The following is a 20,079-nucleotide window of genomic DNA, read 5'->3' as shown; positions in this document are numbered from 1 at the left end:
CCTGCAGGGTCTAGAGGACCTCACAGGTCCCTGATCCCTCGTGTCAAAGAAGCCAAAACGGTGCAAGAGCCAGGGACTGCACAATGCTTCCTCCTGGGATCTTGCACCTCAGAATAATAATAATAATAAATGATGACGATAATAATAATAATAATAAAGAAAGAAGCAGCAATAGTTTTAATAGCCAGGTGACCACTGCAGAGGCTCTCTCCGTGGAGAGAAAGTGGTTCTTCAGCAGTTGGGACCCTCATTCTCTTCTGCCCCTGAAGCTCCCTCTGTCTTTGGCCTTCTCTCTAGGCCTACCACTTCCCAGACTGGGCCTACAAGACGGAGTCCAGCCCAGGCTCCCGCCAGATCCAGCTCTGGCACTTCATCCTGGAGCTTCTGCAGAAGGAGGAGTTCCGGCACGTCATTGCCTGGCAGCAGGGGGAGTACGGGGAGTTCGTCATCAAGGACCCCGACGAGGTGGCGCGGCTGTGGGGCCGGAGGAAGTGCAAGCCCCAGATGAACTACGACAAGCTCAGCCGGGCCCTCAGGTGAGGGGTAGCAGGGTGCAGGCCCAGGGAATGTGGGAGTTGAGGGCCTGAGTAAGAGGAGCTTGGCCTGTCTTGTCAACAAAGTCACCCCTGTCAGGTCTGAAATGGGCCCTGGGTGAGATTTCTGCAAGGGCAGAAGGCTGGGCTCTTCTCTGGCTCCTAACTAGGTCAACATGGGACTTGCTCTCTGTGGTTTGCAGGGTTCTGCAATCTGAAGTGCTTCGGGTGCAATCCTAGGCCTGTGTTCCAAGCGATAAGGAGTCCTTTCGAAGGCAGAAGGTTTTCCTCTGAGAATTGTGCTGTCAGCCTTCCAGGAAGTTTCCCAATCCTGTTCTGTGTCTGCTCTTGAAAGTCCAGAGGGTGGAGGGTACAAAATGGATCCCTTGATCAGCCACAGCTGGCTTCCTGGGATTCAGTTCCCTCGTTGTGGAAGTGAGGCTTGAATGTAGCGTGCTGTTTAGGGTGGCACACCAAGTTTCAGGCTTGCAAATTTGGAAGGGATCCCAAGGGTCATCTAGTCCAACCCGCTGCAGTGCCGGAACTGCAGTCAAGTCATAAGAACATTGGCAGAGCCTGACGGTTGGCTCAGGTCCTGGGGGCTCATTTAGTCCAGCATCCTGCCCCACAGTGGCCAGTCAGGTTCCTTGTTGGGAAGCTCACAAGCCCTGAAGTTTCCAGCAGCTGTCACTCAGAGGCGGGAGAACAGAGCCATCAGCGTTCGCAGCAACCATTCAGAGGTCTCTCTTAGCTGAAAGGTTCAGGGTCTTACAATCTTGGCTGTTTGGGGAGGGGGCAGTCCTTGACTGAGAAGCCCCCCTGGACTCTCTCTGGGCTAGAGAGGGCTAACTGGGGAACAGGCTTGTTCAGACAGGAGAAGAGGTGGCACGAGAGCCATGCTCAAAATATCTGAAGGGCTGTCAACATGAAAGATGGAACAAGCTTGTTTTCGGCTGACCCAGGAGATAGGACCCAATCCATAGATTCAAATGACAGGAGAGGATATTCTGACTAAACATCAGGAGGAACTTTCTGAAAGTAAGAGCTGTTCCGCTGTGGAGGTTCTTAAGCAGAGGTTGGCTGGCCACCTGCCAGGGATCCTTTAGTTGTGATTCCTGCATTCCAGTTAGGCTAGGTGACCCCTGAGGTGGTCCCTTCCAGCCCTACAATTCTGTGTTTCTGTGACTCTAGGAGGGGGGTGGTTGGGACAGGCCCACTGCAGATCTGGGTGCTGTATCTAGTGCAGGAGTCTGGCTGGTTCCTGCCATGGGCTCTGCTTCCACGATTCATCCTAGGCAGTCCTCTGTTAGGGCTGCTGGGGTGCCTCTTCTTGGTCCTCTGCAAGGCTCCCTGTCCTTGCCCCCCCCCCCTCTTCTGGCCCTCTCGCCCCCTCCTCCTCCCGACGAGGCAGCCAGAGCTGTTGAGCCAGCGCCAAGACCTGAGGGCCCACGCCAAGTGGTGAACAGGTTGCCTCTTTCCTCTGGCTTCTGTCCCCGGGAGGTGGTGGCTGAGCAGAGGGGAGCCCACGGACTTGGCCGCTGCTCTGCCCTCTGCTCAACTCCTCGGTGGCGGAGGCCGAGATCAGCAAACAAGGCGGCAACCTGTGCCTAATGGGAGAGGAAGGAAGTGACAGGTCGGAGGATGCAGGCCCAGCCATTGATCCCAGGGAGGAGGAGAGGCAGAGCCCTGCCCTCGCCGCCTCCAGGAGCCTCTAAATGGCACCGGGGAGACAAAGCAGCACGGCTGGCCCAACAGGTTGACAGGAGGAAACCCGTCTCCCATTGTGCTCTTCCCTTCAGGCGCCTCTTTCAGGAACAGCGGAAGCTGCCTTCTGTCTTACCCAGTATTGACAGCACGGATTGGCAGAATTAGCAGCTTGCCTGGTTGTGGTCTGCGAAGACGTTCCTCTGCCCTGCCTGGAGACCCCCGTGGGGACTGGGCCCAGGAATCTTCTGCGTACAAAGCAGATGTTCCATTAATGAGCTCCAACCCTCCCTGTAAAAACAAAGGCAGGTTCTAGGTGTTGCAGTCTTATGCCAAGGCAGACTCTTGGTCCATCTAGCTCAGTATTGTAGACACTGACTGGCATCAGCGGCTCTCCAGGGTTTCAGGCCGGGGACGTTCCCAGCGCTAGCTGGCCATGCCAGGGATGGAACCCTTCTGCAGCCAAAGCAGGTGTTCTCACCACTGAATTACGGCCCCTGTCTTACAGAATCTCAACTAAGATTCCAGTCCTTGTGTTTCCAAATAAAGGAATGTGGGAGGCTTCTGGGGATTGAACCCAGGGACTTCTGCAGGCAACCCCAGTGCTTCCCCCACTGAGCTGCCTGGACGGAGCATTCCTCACGGCTGGCTGGCGCCCTTATATCCTCCCTTACTTTATTTGGCAGATACTACTATAACAAGCGGATCCTCCACAAGACGAAAGGGAAGAGGTTCACCTACAAGTTCAACTTCAACAAGCTGGTGATGCCCAACTACCCCTTCATCAACATCCGGCCAACAGGTAAGAAGAAGGGCGTTGAGCGCCTCTCCTCCTAGTCAGGTCGGAGGACGTGGGGCCACCCATTGCGGGTCCATCCCAAGAGCAGGGGAAGGTATACGGGGACCACGGAGGTCAAGGGAGAACTTCAGTTCACTTCCCACGGAAAGGCAAACTAGCGCCAACTCATACTTTCCAAAAGAGCCGTTGGACAGCAGAACGGAGTCCCTTGGAAGGTGGAGGACTCTCCTCCCTTGGTGGTTTTCAAACCCTACAATTCTCTGTTCCTGTTACCGCGGAGGAAAGAAGCTGCTGTCTTGGAACAACATTAGGGCTCCTGCAGGAACAAGTCTGGGCAGTTGCTGCCTGGTGTTGCTTGTTCCAGCTCCCTTTCTTCTTCCTCTCGGGTCCGCCCTGCACTCGCCTCCCCCCCCCCCCTCTCTCTCTCTCTCTCTCTCTCTCTCTCTCTCCCCCTCCCTCCTGGCTGCCTGGGGCTGGCACTGAGCAGGCAAGGAAGGTGCTGGAGTCCTGGAATGCCTCCCAGTATGATTGCAGCTTGTTTTCCTTCTTCTCCCCTGTGGGGAGGTTGACGCAACAAACCTGTTTGGCCCTTGCCTCCTTTGCCCTCGCCCCAGATATTGGCGCTTCCTTTCTTGGGGGAAGTGGCAGCCTAGGTGGCGTGTGGGGTCTTTGTGCCTGAGGGTTTCCCCTACGCAGGAAAATGGGAGGCCACACCAGCCATTCCTGGCCAAAGATGATTTTTCTGTTGCTGCTGCTGCCGCTGCTGCTGCTTTTTTTATCTCACAAGGTGGCATATATAGTTCTCCCCTCTTCCAATTTAATCCCCACAACAACCCTATGAGGTAGGTTAGGCCGAGAGGCAGAGACTGGCTCCCAAGGACACCTGGTGAGCTTTCCTGGCTTGAGTGGGAATTCAAGCCCTGGTCTCGCCCACGCCCTAGTCCAACACAACGATGATGAGGATGATTTATTTAATAACACCCTCCCCCCCCCCCAATCTGGCTGGGTTTTTCCAGCCACTCTGAGCGGCTCCCAACAGAATATTAAACAGAATAAAACATCAAACATTAAAAACTTCCCAAAACAGGGCTGCCTTCAGATGTCTTCTAAAAGTCTGATAGTTGTTTATTTCCTTGACATCTGGTGGGAGGGCGTTCCACAGGGCAGGCGCCACCACCGAGAAGGCCCTCTGCCTGGTTCCCTGTAACTTGGCTTCTCGCAGAGAGGGAACTGCCAGAAGGCCCTCGGAGCTGGACTTTAGTGTCCGGGCTGAACGATGGGGGTGGAGACGCTCCTTCAGGTCTACTGGGCCTTTGAGGCCGTTTAGGGCTTTCAAGGTCAGCAGCAGCATGCGAAAGGCCCCTTGCCCACCCTCTTGGGCATTACAGTTGGCAGAGTGGGGGCCTCATGGCTGTGTTCAGGGTGTGGCTGGGTTCTCCTTGGCAGCCCCCTAGTTGTGGTGTCCCCTTTCCACAGAAGTGCGTTTGGCACCTTCCTGATACACTGCAGCCTCACCTTTCCACTCTGGGCCTTTGACCCTGGAGATACCTCTGTGTGTTTCCAGCTCCCACCATATTCCTGCAATTTGTTTTAAACTGTTTTGGATAATTGAACCTTAAACTGTTGCCACCTGCCCTGGCACCTGATGGTGAAGGGCAGGCAAGAAGTTGAATAAATAAGAATGAGGATGATAATTTCTGTGGGCTGGAGCTTTGAGAGGGGGGTTGTGAGACTTGGTGGGCAAGCCTCTGCAGAAGCCCACCTGCCCCACGTATCGCTCAGACAGGCCTCCATTCCTCACGCCCCTCCGTCTCCTTCTTCCTCAGGTGTCGTCCCCCAAAGCGCCCCTCCTGTCCCGTCGGCCTCGTCCCACTTCCAGTTCTCCCCACTGGACGGCCACTCGCCCACTGAGGACGCCCAGCCCAGCCGCTTCTCCGGCCGGCCCCTCGCCTCGTCCGCCCAGGAGACCCTGAACAACGGCAGCCGCGGCGAGAAGTCTTCTCCCGCTCCGGAGCTGGAGGGAGGCTCTCCGGACTGGCGCCACGGAGTGGACCTGCTGGCTTCCCGCAATTCCGCCAACGCCGCCGCCGGTTCCGCAGGTGGGGTGAGCCACCAGAAGCGCAAGCCGGACTTGATGCTGCCCCTCTTTGGACGGTCGGGGATGTACCCCGACCCGCATAGCCCTTTCGCCGTCTCCCCCCTGCCGACCCGCGGAGGGGTCTTGAACGTGCCCATCTCGCCGGCCCTGTCGCTGACCCCCACCCTCTTCTCGTACAGCCCCTCGCCGGGCATGAGCCCCTTTGCGGTGGGCGGCAGCTGCTTCTCCTTCAACCCTGAGGAGATGAAGCACTACCTCCACTCCCAGGCCTGCTCCGTCTTCAACTACCACCTCAGCCCAAGGACTTTCCCCCGCTACCCGGGCCTCCTCATCCCGCCCTTCCCCTGCCAGCTGCCTCCGGAGGACCCGGCCCAGTTCCCCATCAAGCTGCAGCCCCCGCCTGCCGGCCGCAAGAACCGCGAGCGGCCGGAGAGTGGCGGCAGGCCCGGGGCCCCTCCACCATCCTCCCCTCAGATCAAGGTGGAGCCCCTGCCGGACCGCCAGGAGCCCGAGGGCAGGGAGTCCCCAGGGCGAGAGGTAGGGTGCCGCTCAGCCACCGAGTCGCCCACCTGCAAGAGCACCCAGGAGCAGCGGGAGAAAACCCTCTTTGCGCGACCCGTGGCCCCCTCCTGGCCGGCGGCAGCAGCTACAGCGGCTCAGCCCCCAGCGCCCACCCAGGCTGACCTTCTGGCCGACGAGAAGAAGCCCAAGCAAGAGGACGTCTCCGTTGAGAAGCCCCCGCGAGAGACGATGGGGGAGCCGCCGGGGGCCCCGGAGAAGAGGGAGGACTCCGCCGCTGTGATGCCCCCCAAACTGCGCCTGAAGAGGCGCTGGATCGACGACCGGCAGGCGGAGGGTCTGAAAGAGGAGCAGGGGGGCAGGAAGCCCTACTGGGGAGCCCTGGACACCCCACACATCCTCCTGGCCCCCAAAGCTGCCGTGGATACTTAGGACTGTAGAGGCCCCATGGCAGTGGCGGTGTTTGTGTGTGTCTGCTTTGTACTGTAGCAAGGTTTGCCTAGCCAGGAGGGAAGGGGACCGAGGGGAAAGGCTAGAATGGTTTTATGAATTCTAGGGGTTGTGTGTATGTGTGTGTGTGTGTGTGTGTGTGTATTGCAGGCAAGAGGCTGTTTGTGTCAAGGCCTGCCTTGTCTGCAGCCGTGTGGCCCCGTCTAGGGCCACTGCCCTGCCTCCTGGTGGGCTTCCACTGACGTGAAAAGACTCTTTTCTCTTGAATTCTGCCCCCCTCTCCCCTTACGGTCTTTTACAGAAGCAAGAATCTGTCTGAATGTACATAGTTCTTTTCTCTGGAGGTGGGGGGCGGGCAGACCAGGCGGAGGACTTCCTAGCCATTCAGAACTGGAAATGTGTCTCGTTATCAAGCTAGGAAAACACTTTATTTAGCCACCAGGACGTTGCACTGTCTTTGATCCTTTTTCAAAAGCGGGGATAGCAGGAAGAGCAGAGGGAAATGAGACTTGGCTGAGCTGGCGGCTGCCCCCTGGGGCAGGGGAGGGCCTGGGGTCCAGGCCGGCTGGAATGAGGGCTTGGCAACCATAAGTGTTACTTTTAGGACTTTGCTGGGGGGGGGAGGGAGGGGGACACACCGAATGGTCACGTTTTTTAAGAAACTTTTTTTGAAAAATATCGAAGAAGCCATGACGAGCAATTGTAAAACCTTTTCAGGGATGTGCAAGGAATGTGGTTGTAAACGAAAACCTTGAATGCCTTTAACAAGACCCCCCCCCCTTTAATTTCCCTTGGTGGTTGTGGGCAAGGGGCGCTGGGGGGCAACGGAGCCGAGAAGCGGCTGGGAGCTCCCACAGAATGACTTATCGGGGCATCTTTTTCTTCCTCCCTCTTTTTGGGGAGCGCTGGGAGGGGAATGCTCCCCCGGCCTTTTCTGTCTTGCCTTAACTGCCTGTTTTGGAGACAAGCGCTGGGAAATGGAGAGGCTTCTGTTGGGGGGGGGCAGGGGGTGTTGTTTTCTGTGAAGAGGGGGCACGTAGCTCAGGGTGTGAAGACGGGCCTGGGTCCTCCTTGCGGTTGCAGCATGGCGGCAGTGCTGGAGAGTTGGCAGCAGAGTTGGGCCGGCTGGGTCGGGTTGCCCGTCTTCTGGTGCCCGTGGGGCGTGTGGTGGGCAGGGCAGCCCTGCGGCTGCTCCTCTTCCCCCTTCTCCCAAGGAAAGGGAGAAAGCTTGTGCATGCAGGCACTCTTCTTTGACTCCCCAAGGGTGACCCCGCAGAGATGGGGAGCTCATGACGAGTTCCCTACAAGAGCGGCGTCTTCCAGTGCCCCTTCTTTTTGCTGCCACTGCGAAGGCGAGGATCCCCTTCCTTCCTTGCACGCTTGTTGGGGTTTGCGGGCAGCCGTGGCCCCAACGCAAAGATCGCCCCTGTGCAAACTCTCGCTTTGCCTCTTTGAACGTCCCCTTGCCAGTGTCTGCCCCCCTACAACGGACCAGGTTCGGGGAATTCCTGGTGCGGTCCGGTCCCCGTCCCCCCCAATGAGCGATGTCAAACTGCTGCCTCTTCTCTTTGGGCTTCGGGACATCAGGGAAGCTGTTGGCGACCCGTTTTACTTCAAGACTGGCAAGGGTGACCAAGTCGAATACTGTTTTGGGGACGGAAGTTTTGGGAACGGGGAGGCTCTCACCCCAGTGTCGTGGGCTGTGCCCCCCTCAAGAGCTGTGTGGCTCTTGCTGGTCTTCACGCAAGCCCACCCCCCCTTTGGTGTTGCCCAGCATCCTGCGCACAAACAGCCTTATGAACGTTGGGGGGGGGGGCTGCAGCGCTTTTCCCCGGACAGGCAGGGTTTGGCGGAGATGGGCTCAAAACTCAGGGGCTGAAACATGACGGCCTTTTCTTCCTCCTCCTCTTCTTCTTCTTCAGATGAGTACATGCAAACCTTCAGTCTATTGTACCCAAGTGCCAGACGCCACGTCAGGCGGGGCTGGGGGGTTGATGGGGGGGGGGTTGCTCGTGAGAAATCCCATTTGCACTTCTTCAGTGAGAATTCGTGTCTTAAAAACAAACACCCTAACCTTTGCTGTCCTTTTTCTCCTCTGCCCCCCCCTCCCGCCGATAGCCATGGCAGTGCAGAGCGGACATGCCCTGTTCAGGGATGGTGGCGAAAGGGCTCAGGGTACCGGAAGGGCACAAGGGAGGGGGGCAAAGCGAAGTGATCTGCTGTGTGCGTTGGGAGGGCGGATACCTTCCACCTTCGGCTGGCTCAGGGAGCCATCGCTGTGGCTTTGCAGGGGCCGCAGCAGGCAAGGCCCCTTCCTGGCTTCTGAGGGGAGGGGCTCCCCTTTTTCTCCTGCAGGAGAAAGCAGCCACATGCTTTGAAGCGTCTCTCCCGTTGTGCCAAATACTCAAGCCGGTGGGCGGCTGAACTCCTGTATTGCGACTAATCGAGAGCGTGTTGACCTTTCTTTAACGAGAATTAAAATACCTTTTCTTTGGGGGGGGGGGACAGCGTTTAGATTTTGCTGGCCTTGGGAACGTCAGGAAGCAAGGAAGCTGCAAAGCTTGCAACCTGGCTGCCCAAAAGCCTGGCAGAAGGAGGAGGAGAGTGGTTCTTTCTCGGGGGGCGGAGAGGGTGAATGAGGGCACCTCCACTTCTCCCCACCCCATACACACAGACACACACACTGACCTCAGGCCTGACTCAGCCTCTCCTAACGTCCGGGTCCATTTCCTGGCTCGCCCCGAAAGAGAGCAGCGGGCGTGTTGAGTCTTGCCGCTCCTGGGTCATGGGGCGGCGTGCGTGGCTCATCTCCCGGGACTCCTGCGTCAGGGGATGCCTAATCCCCAGGAGCACCTCGCCCTGGGACGGAGCCGGACTTTGAGGCCCAGATCCACCCTGGGTTCCCTTCCTTCCCGCATGTGGCGAAGGTGGCGCCCGCTGCTGCTGCCGCCGCCCTCGCTTTGGCCAACTAAGAAGCCATTTCCTGTTACCCACCCTTCCTGGGGAGGGGGGGACCCCAACCTCTGCCCCCCAGACACTCTGGGGCGCTGTTGCCGAACTGCTATTTTTAGGGCAAGGCGCCCCATCCCAAACCTTGGGTTCCCCTCCGCACACACAAAAACCTACATACACACATGCAGCCAGTCAGGTCATGGGTGATGCATAAAGTCTGCACTTCTCCCATGAAGACAGGTAGAAAGGGGTTTTATCTAACCTTCAAGGGAGGTTTATATTTGCTTGGTTGCCCTTTTAATTCCATAACTGTTTTCGCTTTTTAAAGAAATGTAACTTTTTTCTCATTTTTCCCCCCCTCGTCTTACGGATCCTGATGGGTTTTCAAGAGAGCTATGTCTTTGGTTTGGAATACTTTTGATTAGAATTATTTTAAAAGAAACGAAACAACTTTGATTTTTTTTTTTTTTAGTGTTAAAGTGACAAAGTATTTACCGACGACTTTTTAAAATTTATTATTATTGTTAAATCATTTTTCATGAGACATGGTCCTGTCTTTATGATGCTTTGAGAGTCAGCAGGGAGTAAAACACATCCGAACGGCAACTCTAACGCTTGAGGTATTTTTATTTTGTCTGTGTAAAGCAGGATTAAAATTGTGTGTAAAAAAAAAAAAATTTTTTTTTAAAGGAAAAAAAATGTAAGTAGTCCTCATGCTTTTGTGCAGTGCCTTTTAGACGTTCCACTTTCTATAAAGTCTTCAAAAAAAAAAGTTTGCATATATATTATATATATGATGTAATGTTATAGAAATATATGTATAATATACATATTTTTTCCAGGGGTATCTGATAGCTCTGTATTTTGTTATGGAAGTTGATATGAAAAGTATTTTACCTCAAATTTTAAAAAGTTAAATAAACCTTTTAAATAAGCCTCCCAGAGTCCTTGGAGTCTTTTGCTTTCTTGCAGCCTGGTAGGGACAGAGGCGAGATCCAGGGAAGAGGAGAAAGAGATGGAAGCTGAGCTCCATGGAGAACCGGCCTGTGCAACTGGGTCTAGTTATTCTGTCATCAGCTCTGCCCATTGCTCACCACAGCCATGGCTCAGTGTATGGAGGGCTTGTGCCTGGTTCTAAAACCCTGCAGAACCACTGCTAGGCAGTGTAGATGCCGCTGACACATTAGGCACCTTGTTAATTTCCTCCTAAATCGTCCCTTAATTCGGAAGCTTGAGGACTAGAATCTTGGGTTTTTAGCTTAGTGTTAGAGCACCTGCTTTGAATGCAGAAGGCATTCAATCACCCTTGGCATCTGTCCCCTGCCTGAACCCCTGGAGTGTTGCTGCTGGTCAGTCCAGACCAGGCTTCCCCAACCTCGGCCCTCCAGATGTTTGGAGACTACAATTCCCATCACCCCTGACCACTGGTCCTGCTCGCTAGGGATCATGGGAGTTGTAGGCCAAAGGCATCTGGAGGGCCGAGGTTGGGGAAGCCTGGTCTAGACGAGAGAGAACTAAGTGGGCTTGGGATGAGGCTGACCCTGTAGGAGGAAGCTTCCTTTGTTCTGCAAGGACTGCTTTGAAGGCCCTGGATGCAACAAGAGGAGTAAGGAGTTCTGAGTCTGTCCCACCTTGAATTTCCAAGATGGAAGAGAAGGGGAGGCTGCAGAAATGCAATCAAGCCCAGCGCGCTACATTGCCATTTTTGTCAGGTTTTGTCTTGGGAATGCTTTGACCCGGGTTCAAGGTGCTCCTAGAAGAAGGTTGAGCTCAGCTTTGCATGTATCAAATATCATTCCTATGTTACCCTTAATTGTAGACAGATCAGGGAGGGGCAGGTTGGTACCGCACAGCTTGCAATCTTCAAATTTGTAAAGCCTGAAAACAAACTGGTAAAAGTGCACAAAGCTTAAAATGAACCAAAACCCCCTTAAAACACAAAGTGGGCCAGTGTTGGGGCATTCACAAGACCTCTTGCACATTGTCAAAAACTTGTGCGGCCAGGAGGCAATAGCCAGCCTGGTTTGGCTTGGAAGGTGCCAAGAATCTCCCCACAGACTCTAAACTCACATGGTGCTGCCGTTCCAGAGCCATAAGCAAGAAGTCTCTGGCCCCGAGGAGCTTACAATCTGCATACTTGCTGCTCTGTGGAACTGGAGAACAAAGGATAGGTTGACAAGATGTTCTGGGGAGGAGGAAAGGTTTGCGGACTGAAGTTCAGGCAGGTAAAGCTTTGTGGTGCTTCCATGGTGAATCTGCTGTGGACGTTCCCCCCTCTGCCCCGCCTGCTTGCTCCTCAGTCCCCATCTCCCCCCCCCCCCAAACCCTGCTAGAGCTGTCATGTTCTTTGAAGCAGCCCTTTGCAAGAGCAACCCTCTCATCTGGCAGCGGAGGGTGTGGAGAGGAGAAAGGAGGAGAGGAGGATGGCACTATTGATCTGTTAGATTACTCAATTTCGCTCGTATCGATCAGGTAATTGCTTTATCTAGGTTCTCATTTGGACACTGCATTACTTTTTCTCTTCTTCCCTAACCACCAGCACCCACCCCCCTGGGTGGCTAAATGTGGGGCAAGGAGGAGGACAGTCTCAAAGAGCGTTGGCTCCATCCGAGAGATGCGGCGGAATCAGGGAGGGGGTGGCAGGCAAACCCCCCAAGAGCATCCAGACCAGACCCTCTGCTCCAGATCCAGAGCCCGGCTTTTCGGAAGGAGGCTGATCGGCTTCTAATACAGGAATGCGGACCAATGCCTTATCAGCACAATCTCTTCCTTGCCACCCCATCTCCACAGCCACCCCCCCCCCAAAAAAAACACTATTGCATTTTGCCTCCTGAACCCAAGAACAGAATCCCTTGATTGTGGAACAACCTGTCATTCACAAAAAGTCACAACGACATCGGGTGCAAAGGGCTTTGAAGTTGGTACAAAGTAGCATTTTGCCTCCTGAAGCCAAGAACAGAACCCCTTCGTTGTGGACCAATCTGTCATTCACAAGATGTCAAAATGACATGGGGTGCGAGGGGCTTTGACGTCCCAAAGTTGGTACTTCAAAGCACTTTGCCAGGCGCCACTGGAACGAAAGGGTTTAGCAGGAGATTCCTGAATCAGGAAGGGATTTCCATGGAACCGTGCGGGACTGAACAGGATTTCACCCGTACCCATCAGCTGACAAATGGAAGAGAGGGATGTAGGAACATAAATCCTGCTTTCCCCCTGGGGAAAAGGGCCTTGCTGGATCCTCCTGGTGGGCTGAGGCTCACCACTTGTGTCCTTGGTCAGCACTCTGACCGCTACACCACGCGGGCTCCAAACTCCATCGCTTGCCCCCCAACAGCAGAGGGCATGGGAGAACCACCAAGGGACTGCTGGAGGGGCTCAGAGGAAGAGTGGGGGGCTGCTCCCCGATGCGCCTGCTTGCCTGTGCCAGCGGACTGGGCTGCCCTCGCTCCCATGGCTGGCCTGAGTACTGCGTCTGCCAGGCGACGCAGACGTCTCAGCGCCAGTCGGAGGCAGCTGCATGTATTTCCAGAGGGCCTTGTAATGGGTTTTCGGGCTGGCGGCTCAGCGTCTCTGAGGTGAGGCTCCTCAGGGCTGCCACGCATCCCTACCCACCGGGCTCCTGGGTCCAGCAAGGTGGCATCTGGCCAGCCGTTCTGTCTCTGCCCCCACCCACTTCCACAAATGTCTCCTGCCTCTGCTGAATCATGCCTGCTTCACCCTGGGGAACTCCTTCCCTCTGACCCGAATCTTCAGGGAGGGGCAGCCTAAGGCCAAAGCAACCGGCTTGTCTACCCCTGGGGCCCCACAGAGGGTGGTTCCCCAGCTGCTGCTTCCTCTTCTTTCTTCTGGGCCAGAAAGGTGCTAGACCTCTTGATCTTCGGAGCATTACTTGGCAGCCTTGAGATTCGCCGCTTTGGCTCATGACCCAGTTCAGTGGCAAATCGCATGCCTTGCCTTCAGAGAGTGTCAGGTTCAATCCGCGCTCCTGGCAATTCCAGGTAGGGCTGCCTGAAACCTTTGACAGCCACCTGCCGGTTAGAGTAGACAGGACTCAGTGACACGGCCCTGATTCAGTACACAGCTGCTGCTTACACTCCTGTAACCCTAAGAGTTGCATTTAGGTGCAGGCAGAGACTTTGGCAGTGGGCACAGCAGCCATGAAAAGCACCACCACCACTCTCTCTCACACACATATGGAAAATGGGAACTGTAGTTTTCTAAGGGTGCTGGGGACTGCAGCTCTGTGAAGGAGAAGCCACATTTCCCAGGATTCTTCGGAAGGGAAAATGTGCTCCAAATGTGCCATCTGTTGCTGGCCACGTTGCAGGCTGCTGAGGCATCAGTCCTGGGTTTAGGCAGCGAGGACGGGCGTAGCAGGATACGGGATTTGTAAGACTGTCGGCTTTAAAACAACAACCCACTTTTAATTGGTTGTTACTTTAGCCGGCTCTTTAATTAGGCTTTGTGCTTCGGGTTTTCCATTGCATCTCCCCAGGAAGTCTTTTCTGATGCCATCTCAACAGAAGCACCAACACCCCGTTCTGCCGCAGGTGCAATTTGGGTGCTCTTAGGGTGGGCATGGGGGGGGGGGGCTTGTAACTAATCCCACAGAACAGCTGTCACACATACACACACACACACACACACACACACACACACACACACACAGACCACCCTGCCCACTTCCCAGCCGGCTGCGTCTATAACCTCACAACACACATCAAAAGCAAGTGATTTGGCATTCCTTTGTGACATATACAGCCAAACCGTCGCTTTCAAGAGAACCCTCAACGCAAGCCTGGCAAATCTGGAAGTATATTTGATGATCTGGGAGAACTGATAAGTCTTTACTTGGGTTTTGCTGTTTTAACTCATGTGCAACTACTCGTTCGACGTGCCTGATTTACAGTTTTGCTTTCCGTCTTTTAATTTTTGTGCACAGTTATAATTGTTCTCTCTGTTTTATATACAGTATAAAATCGAATACTAAAACATTACCAAACACACAAACACACACAAATCAAAAGCATTTCAGTGTTCAGGTGTTTTGGGGTGTGTGTGTGTCAAGTATACCCAGTTTATTCGCCTTAAGGCTGCATGTCTGGAATCTGCAAAGAAGTTTCTGGTGGCAGGTAGTGGTTAAAAGTGTTGGACTTGGGATACCAGGGTTCAAATTGCCACTCAGCCATGAAGCTCACTCACTCACAACCTAGGGTACCTCAAACGGTTGTTGTTATTGTCGTGAGGAGAACCACACATACACCACTTTTAGCTCCTTGGAGGAAAGGTGGTATATGAATGCAATAATAATAATAATAATAATAATAATAATAATAATAATAATAGGAATGATCCAAAAGTTAGATTATATTGACCTGGCTGTTCAGTTGTTCCAGTTGACTATACAACCATATATTTATTTATTGAGAACCATCCTTGATGATCTCTGGTTTATCATCTATGAATTGTTTTGTATTTATTTAAATAGTAGTTTTTTTGTTTTTTTATGGTTTTCCTTAAAATTAATACTTTAAAAAAAAGTTTTTCAAAACCAATTTAAGAGAGTAAACCATGGATATTAACAGGCATGACCTAACTTCAATATATTAATTTCAGTGGGTTGACTCTTTATTATAGCATTGCATACGAAACCTGCTTCTATGTGAATTTTTAAAAATTCAGGGCAAATTTCAGGGCTCTCTCTCCCCCCGCTGCACTTCTCTGAAAGCTTCTATTGCCTAAAGATGTCCTGAGCAGGTTGGCGCAAGATCTGAAGCCGTCTCTTACTCTGCAGATTAAAAAAGGGCAGGGAGGAGGAACCGCAAACTCCCCGTTGGAAATAAAAGCCTTTTATATAACTCGAGTCTCACACGGGGTAATTAAAAGCACCTCCTTTGAGGTTCCCCTAATGCCTAATTGGTTTTTCAAAAAGCACTTCAGGTTTATAACATACACAGTTCTCTTCTGCAAAAAAGAAAAAAAAAACATAGCAAGCCAGTTGTTCCTGCTCAGTCGGAAGAAGGACCGGAAGATCGAGTTATTTAAGAAAGGGGAAGACTTGCAACTTGGGATACCAGGGCTGCTTAGGCACCAGGCATTTAAAGAGCACCCCTCTCCCGGCAAATAATAATGGGAACTGTAGTTTGCACCCTCACAGGGTTACAACTCCCAGCACCCTTCATTTGTTTATTGCATTATATCCCACCTTTCTAGGGACACGGGTGGCGCTGTGGGTAAAACCTCAGTGCCTAGGACTTGCCAATTGCAAGGTCGGCAGTTCGAATCCCCACAACGGGGTGAGCTCCCGTCGTTCGGTCCCAGCTCCTGCCCACCTAGCAGTTCGAAAGCACTCCTAAGTGCAAGTAGATAAATAGGGACCGCTTACTAGCGGGAAGGGAAACGGCGTTTCTGTGTGCGGCTCTGGCTCGCCAGATGCAGCTTGGTCACGCTGGCCACGTGACCCGGAAGTGTCTGCGGACAGCGCTGGCTCCCGGCCTCTTAAGTGAGATGAGCGCACAACCCTAGGGTCAGACACGACTGGCCCATACAGGCAGGGGTACCTTTACCTTTACCTATCCCACCTTTCTTTCCTTGTTTAAAAAATGCATTTTTATTGGGTTTTCTTTAACATAAGTCCAACAAACAAAACAAATACAGTAAGGTTCCATAATCTTATTTTTTCATCGCTCTGCCGAGCGCGGACTTCCCTCCCTCCCTTCAACAGGTTTTCATTTTCCACTTTTCTTTCCGCTTTTTCTTAATAACATCCTATCCACATCATAAGATTTATTTTAATCCTGCTACGGTCTTTAAACTTCTGCAATTATTACTTATATATTCCACAAATTTTCTCCACTCTCTTCTGAACTTTCTTTCCTCTCGGTTACGAATCCTGTAAGTCAGTTTTGCTAATTCCGCATATTCTACCATTTTTGTCTGCCACTCCTGTGTCTTCCATTTTTGGGCTACCAAAATACTAGCAGCCGTTGTGGCATACATGAATAATCTCTGGTCAACTTTCCCCATTTCTTCACCTATCAAGCCTATTATCCCACCTTCCTTTCCAAAGAGTCCAAGGTGGGACACGCAGGTCTCCTTCTCCCCATTTAATCCGCCCAACAACCCTGTGAGGTAGGATAGGCCAAGATGCAGTCACTGACCCAGCAAGCTTCATGTGGCTGAAAGCGGGATTTGAACCCGTGTCTCCCAGGTCTTGGTCGGACCCTCTAACCATGACACCGCAATTGGCTCCTAACAAATTATACTTTCCAGGAGTCTTGTGGTGGGTGGGCAGATGCGCTTCCCCACATTCCTCTCTCCTCCCAAGCGGATGTCCTGGGAGCCCAGGATGTGAAGGAAGGGGGTCTTCTTCTGTCCATGCTCTGCCAGCACTTTCTTCCGTGTGATTTGTTTTGGAAAGAGGGGTTGCTTTGTTATTTACTAACTGCCTGCGCTTTTGTGTGAAGGTGTTCATATGATAAAGCGTTTCAAAAATCCTTTTAAGCATGTTGCGAGTCACTTGGATACCTTTTTGGGTAATGGGCAGCTGGCACATTTATTAAATAATAACGACGACAACAGCAGCAGCAGCAACAACAGCACCACAACTTAATAGAAGTGTGCAACACAACAACAAATTAATAGACGTGTGCAACAACAACAATTTAATAGAAGTGTGCAACCTGTCCTGTGAAGCCAACTCTCCCTCCACCATCTCCAAGAACGGCACACACCAGTGTGGTGTAGTGGTTATAGTGTCAGACTAAGACCTGGGAGTTGGGATGCGGGTGGCGCTGTAGGTTAAACCACAGCGCCTAGGACTTGCTGATCAGAAGGTCAGTGGTTTGAATCCCCATGACGGGGTGAGCTCCCGTTGCTCGGTCCCAGCTCCTGCCAACCTAGCAGTTTGAAAGCACGTCAAAGTGCAAGTAGATAAATAGGTACCGCTCAGGCGGGAAGGTAAACGGCGTTTCCGTGCGCTGCTCTGGTTCGCCAGAAGCGGCTTAGTCCTGCTGGCCACATGACCAGGAAGCTGTACGCCGGCTCCCTTGGCCAATAAAGCGAGATGAGCGCCACAACCCCAGAGTCGGCCACGACTGGACCTAATGGTCAGGGGTCCCTTTACCTTCAAGACCTGGGAGACCAGGATTCAAATCCTACCACTCAGCCATGAAGATCACTGGACAGCCTTGTGGGGCACTCACTGCCTTTCTCAGCCTAATCATGTGCGCCACCTTGAGCTCATTGGGATAATAATAATAAAAAAGTGGAATCTAAATGCAATTAACAAACATAACAAAGAAAGAAACACCTTTGACATGGAGTTCCAAAAGATGTTTGAGCAGGGTGTGGGCTCCCAGGTAGAGAAGACCCCCCCAAGATGCATGGAAGCTATTAGCCCTAAAGCCGTATATATAAGTCCTCTGTTGCTCAAAATTACTTTAAAGAATTATTTCATGGTGGGGGCGGAGTTTGCATTTGGGGAGCAAGTCTCTCTCCTGCACACCCACCAAGGTTGCTTACTGATCTACGTTACTGGCAAGGCGTGTGGTGTTTTTGTAGGGGTATAGCTCCCTGCCCCAAAGAGCATACATTGCAAAAATTAACAGCCACCTTCTGAGATCTTCCCCAGCAGACCTCCCCCCCGCATTCTGTTTTTACACCAGAGCAGGGGGAAGCAACCTAAGGCCCGGGGGCTGGATCTGGCCCAATTGCCTTCTCAATCCAGCCTGTGGATGGTCCAGGAATCAGTGTGTTTTTACATGAGTAGAATGTGTCTTTTATTTAAAATGCACCTCTGGGTTATTTGTGGGGCATAGGAATTTGTTCTTTTTTTCTCTTCTAAAATATAGTCCAGCCCTCCACAAGGTCTGAGGGCCAGTGGACCGACCCACAGCTGAAAAAGGTTGCTGACCCCTGCACCAGAGGAACAAAAGTGGGCCTGACCCACATAACATCCATCCAGCCTCTCCAATTTCAGGGCCTCTCTGCTCCCCCCGCAAAAACAAAACACCAGTCCCTGAGAATGTGGGGGGGGGGGGGTGCAAGGAAAAGAAACCCCCCAAGGAAGGTTGGAAGGAAGAGCTGAAGTGTGGGGGTGAGGAGGAGGCTCTGGTTACAGAACCCCCCTTCAGGTCCCATTAGTGGCAATGGAAGGTGACAGGAGCCGGTCGATACCAATCCTGCCAGACAGACTCCCAGTAATAAACCCATTTCACTCACATTTCTATGCGTGTGCCCCCCCCCAGCTCCCTGCCCCACACCACTGGCTGCACATCTGCAGATGCCGAGGGGGCACTGGCAATGCTCACCCCACCTGCCATGCAGGCCCCCCCTCAACCCACACCTTCGCACCAGACTGGGAGTGCATTGGGCACTAGGATTCTCTCTGCACGATGGTGATGATAATAATTCATACCACCGGACTTTGCTCCACCGCTTAGCAAACTGTCACATAACACAACAAAATAAAATTTAAAAAAATCCTTCCAGCAGCACCTTTGTTGTTGTTGTTTAGCCGTTTAGTCATGTCTGCCTCTTTGTGACCCCCTGGACCAGAGCACGCCAGGCCCTCCTGTCTTCCACTGCCTCCCGCAGTTTGGTCAGACTCATGCTAGCAGCTTCGAGAACACTGTCCCACCATCTCGCCTTCTGTCGTTCCCTTCTCCTTGGGCCCTCCATCTTTCCCAGCATCAGGGTCTTTTCCAGGGAGTCTTCTCTTCTCATGAGGTGGCCAAAGTCTTGGAGCCTCAGCTTCAGGATCTGTCCTTCCAGTCAGCACTCAGGGCTGATTTCCTTCAGAATGGAGAGGTTTGATCTTCTTGCAATCCATGGGACTCTCAAGAGTCTCCTCCAGCACCAGAATTCAAAAGCATCCATTCTTCGGCGATCAGCCTTCTTTATGGTCCAGCTCTCACTTCCATACATCACTACTGGGGAAACCATAGCTTTTACTATACGGACCTTTGTTGGCAAGGCGATGTCTCTGCTTTTTAGGATGCTGTCTAGGTTTGCCATTGCTTTCCTCCCAAAAAGCAGGCGAGTAGCACCTTAGAGACAAATTAGTTTGTTATCAGTATGAGCTTTCGTGTGCACGCACACTTCTTCAGATACACGGAAACAGAAGCCACATAACACAGTTTGCCCTCACTGCAAGTGGAGTTTTTAAGCACACGCGCATGGAATGTGGAGCAAGGTTGTTCTCTGCTGCTCCAGAGCCTGGGACCCAAGTCGAAGGACAAGAAATTACAAGCGGGGGCGGGTTAAGCAGAGGTTGGGTGACCACCTGCCAGGGATTCTTGAGCTGTGATTCCTGCATTACAGGGGGGTTGGACTAGATGACCCTCAGGGTCCCCTCCAAGTCTACAATTCTAGGATTCTGTGAAAATTCAGGGGAGGAAAAAGCCAGTTAAATCCTGCTGGCCACGGAGGGTGTGAGCTTTGATCCGACCCTGAGCTACTCAAAGCACCTCTTATACCTCGTCCCTCAAAAGACCTCACCCTTTCTCTTTTTTAATTTTTAATAATAAATTTTATTAGTATTTTCCACACAACAACAACACGAAAAATAACAATACACAAAACACAAAAACCAGCATGCAAAGAAAACAAGTCCATATCTTACAAGCTAATAATATAAACACTAAAAAGAAAAACAAACATTGATTTCCACCAGTCCCACAGAACCTCCTTGACCTCTCATTGTGTCTTCCTGTTTTCCTGATCATCTCTACCCTAGCATCTAGATATAAATCCCTCTTTCTTATCCTTTCACTTCACAGGGCTATTCCAGACTCACCCTTTCTCAAGCCCAGTGGAGGATTAAGAAGGAAGCTACCTTATACTGATATTGAGTCCGACTACTGGGTCCCTTTAGCTCAGCAGGGCCTACACTGATTGGCAGCAGCTGCCCAGGATTGCAGATGTGTGAGTCTCAGCCCTGCCTAGCAACTGGAGGTGAGCCAGCTCCCTTTCTCCTCCTCCTCCTCCTCTACCACATCTGCCTCCTTTGCAAGGAGGGTATT

The 20,079-nt window shown here is 52.5% G+C and overlaps 2 protein-coding genes across 2 annotated transcripts in view; both read left to right on the top strand.

Annotated features, from left to right (window-relative positions):
- Positions 1-272: 272 nt before the first annotated feature.
- LOC114586383 (ETS variant transcription factor 3) lies at positions 273-9,991 on the top strand. Its single transcript, XM_077920884.1, has 3 exons — positions 273-536; positions 2,924-3,039; positions 4,863-9,991. The coding sequence occupies exons 1-3, from the start codon at positions 505-507 to the stop codon at positions 6,083-6,085; spliced, it is 1,371 nt and encodes a 456-aa protein (XP_077777010.1). The 5' UTR covers positions 273-504; the 3' UTR covers positions 6,086-9,991.
- A 2,468-nt stretch (positions 9,992-12,459) lies between these two features.
- The window catches only part of LOC114586871 (uncharacterized), a 28,402-nt gene continuing 20,782 nt past the window's right edge, over positions 12,460-20,079 (top strand). The window contains exons 1-2 of the mRNA XM_077920610.1: positions 12,460-12,630; positions 13,383-13,444. Coding sequence (XP_077776736.1) covers positions 12,460-12,630; positions 13,383-13,444 — 233 coding nt within the window. The remainder of the gene's footprint in view (positions 12,631-13,382; positions 13,445-20,079) is intronic.

This window comes from Podarcis muralis, chromosome 16, assembly GCF_964188315.1.
Source record: "Podarcis muralis chromosome 16, rPodMur119.hap1.1, whole genome shotgun sequence".
In the NCBI taxonomy this organism is placed as follows: domain Eukaryota; kingdom Metazoa; phylum Chordata; class Lepidosauria; order Squamata; family Lacertidae; genus Podarcis; species Podarcis muralis.
Note: the sequence above shows the minus strand (reverse complement) of the source record. Positions and strands in the feature narration are given on the sequence as shown.

Coding starts and splice junctions, on each gene's coding strand:
- LOC114586383 (XM_077920884.1), top strand. CDS start 505: ATGAACTACGACAAGCTCAGCCGGGCCCTCAG. Junction 537..2,923: donor AAGCTCAGCCGGGCCCTCAG/GTGAGGGGTAGC, acceptor TTTATTTGGCAG/ATACTACTATAACAAGCGGA. Junction 3,040..4,862: donor CATCAACATCCGGCCAACAG/GTAAGAAGAAGG, acceptor CTTCTTCCTCAG/GTGTCGTCCCCCAAAGCGCC.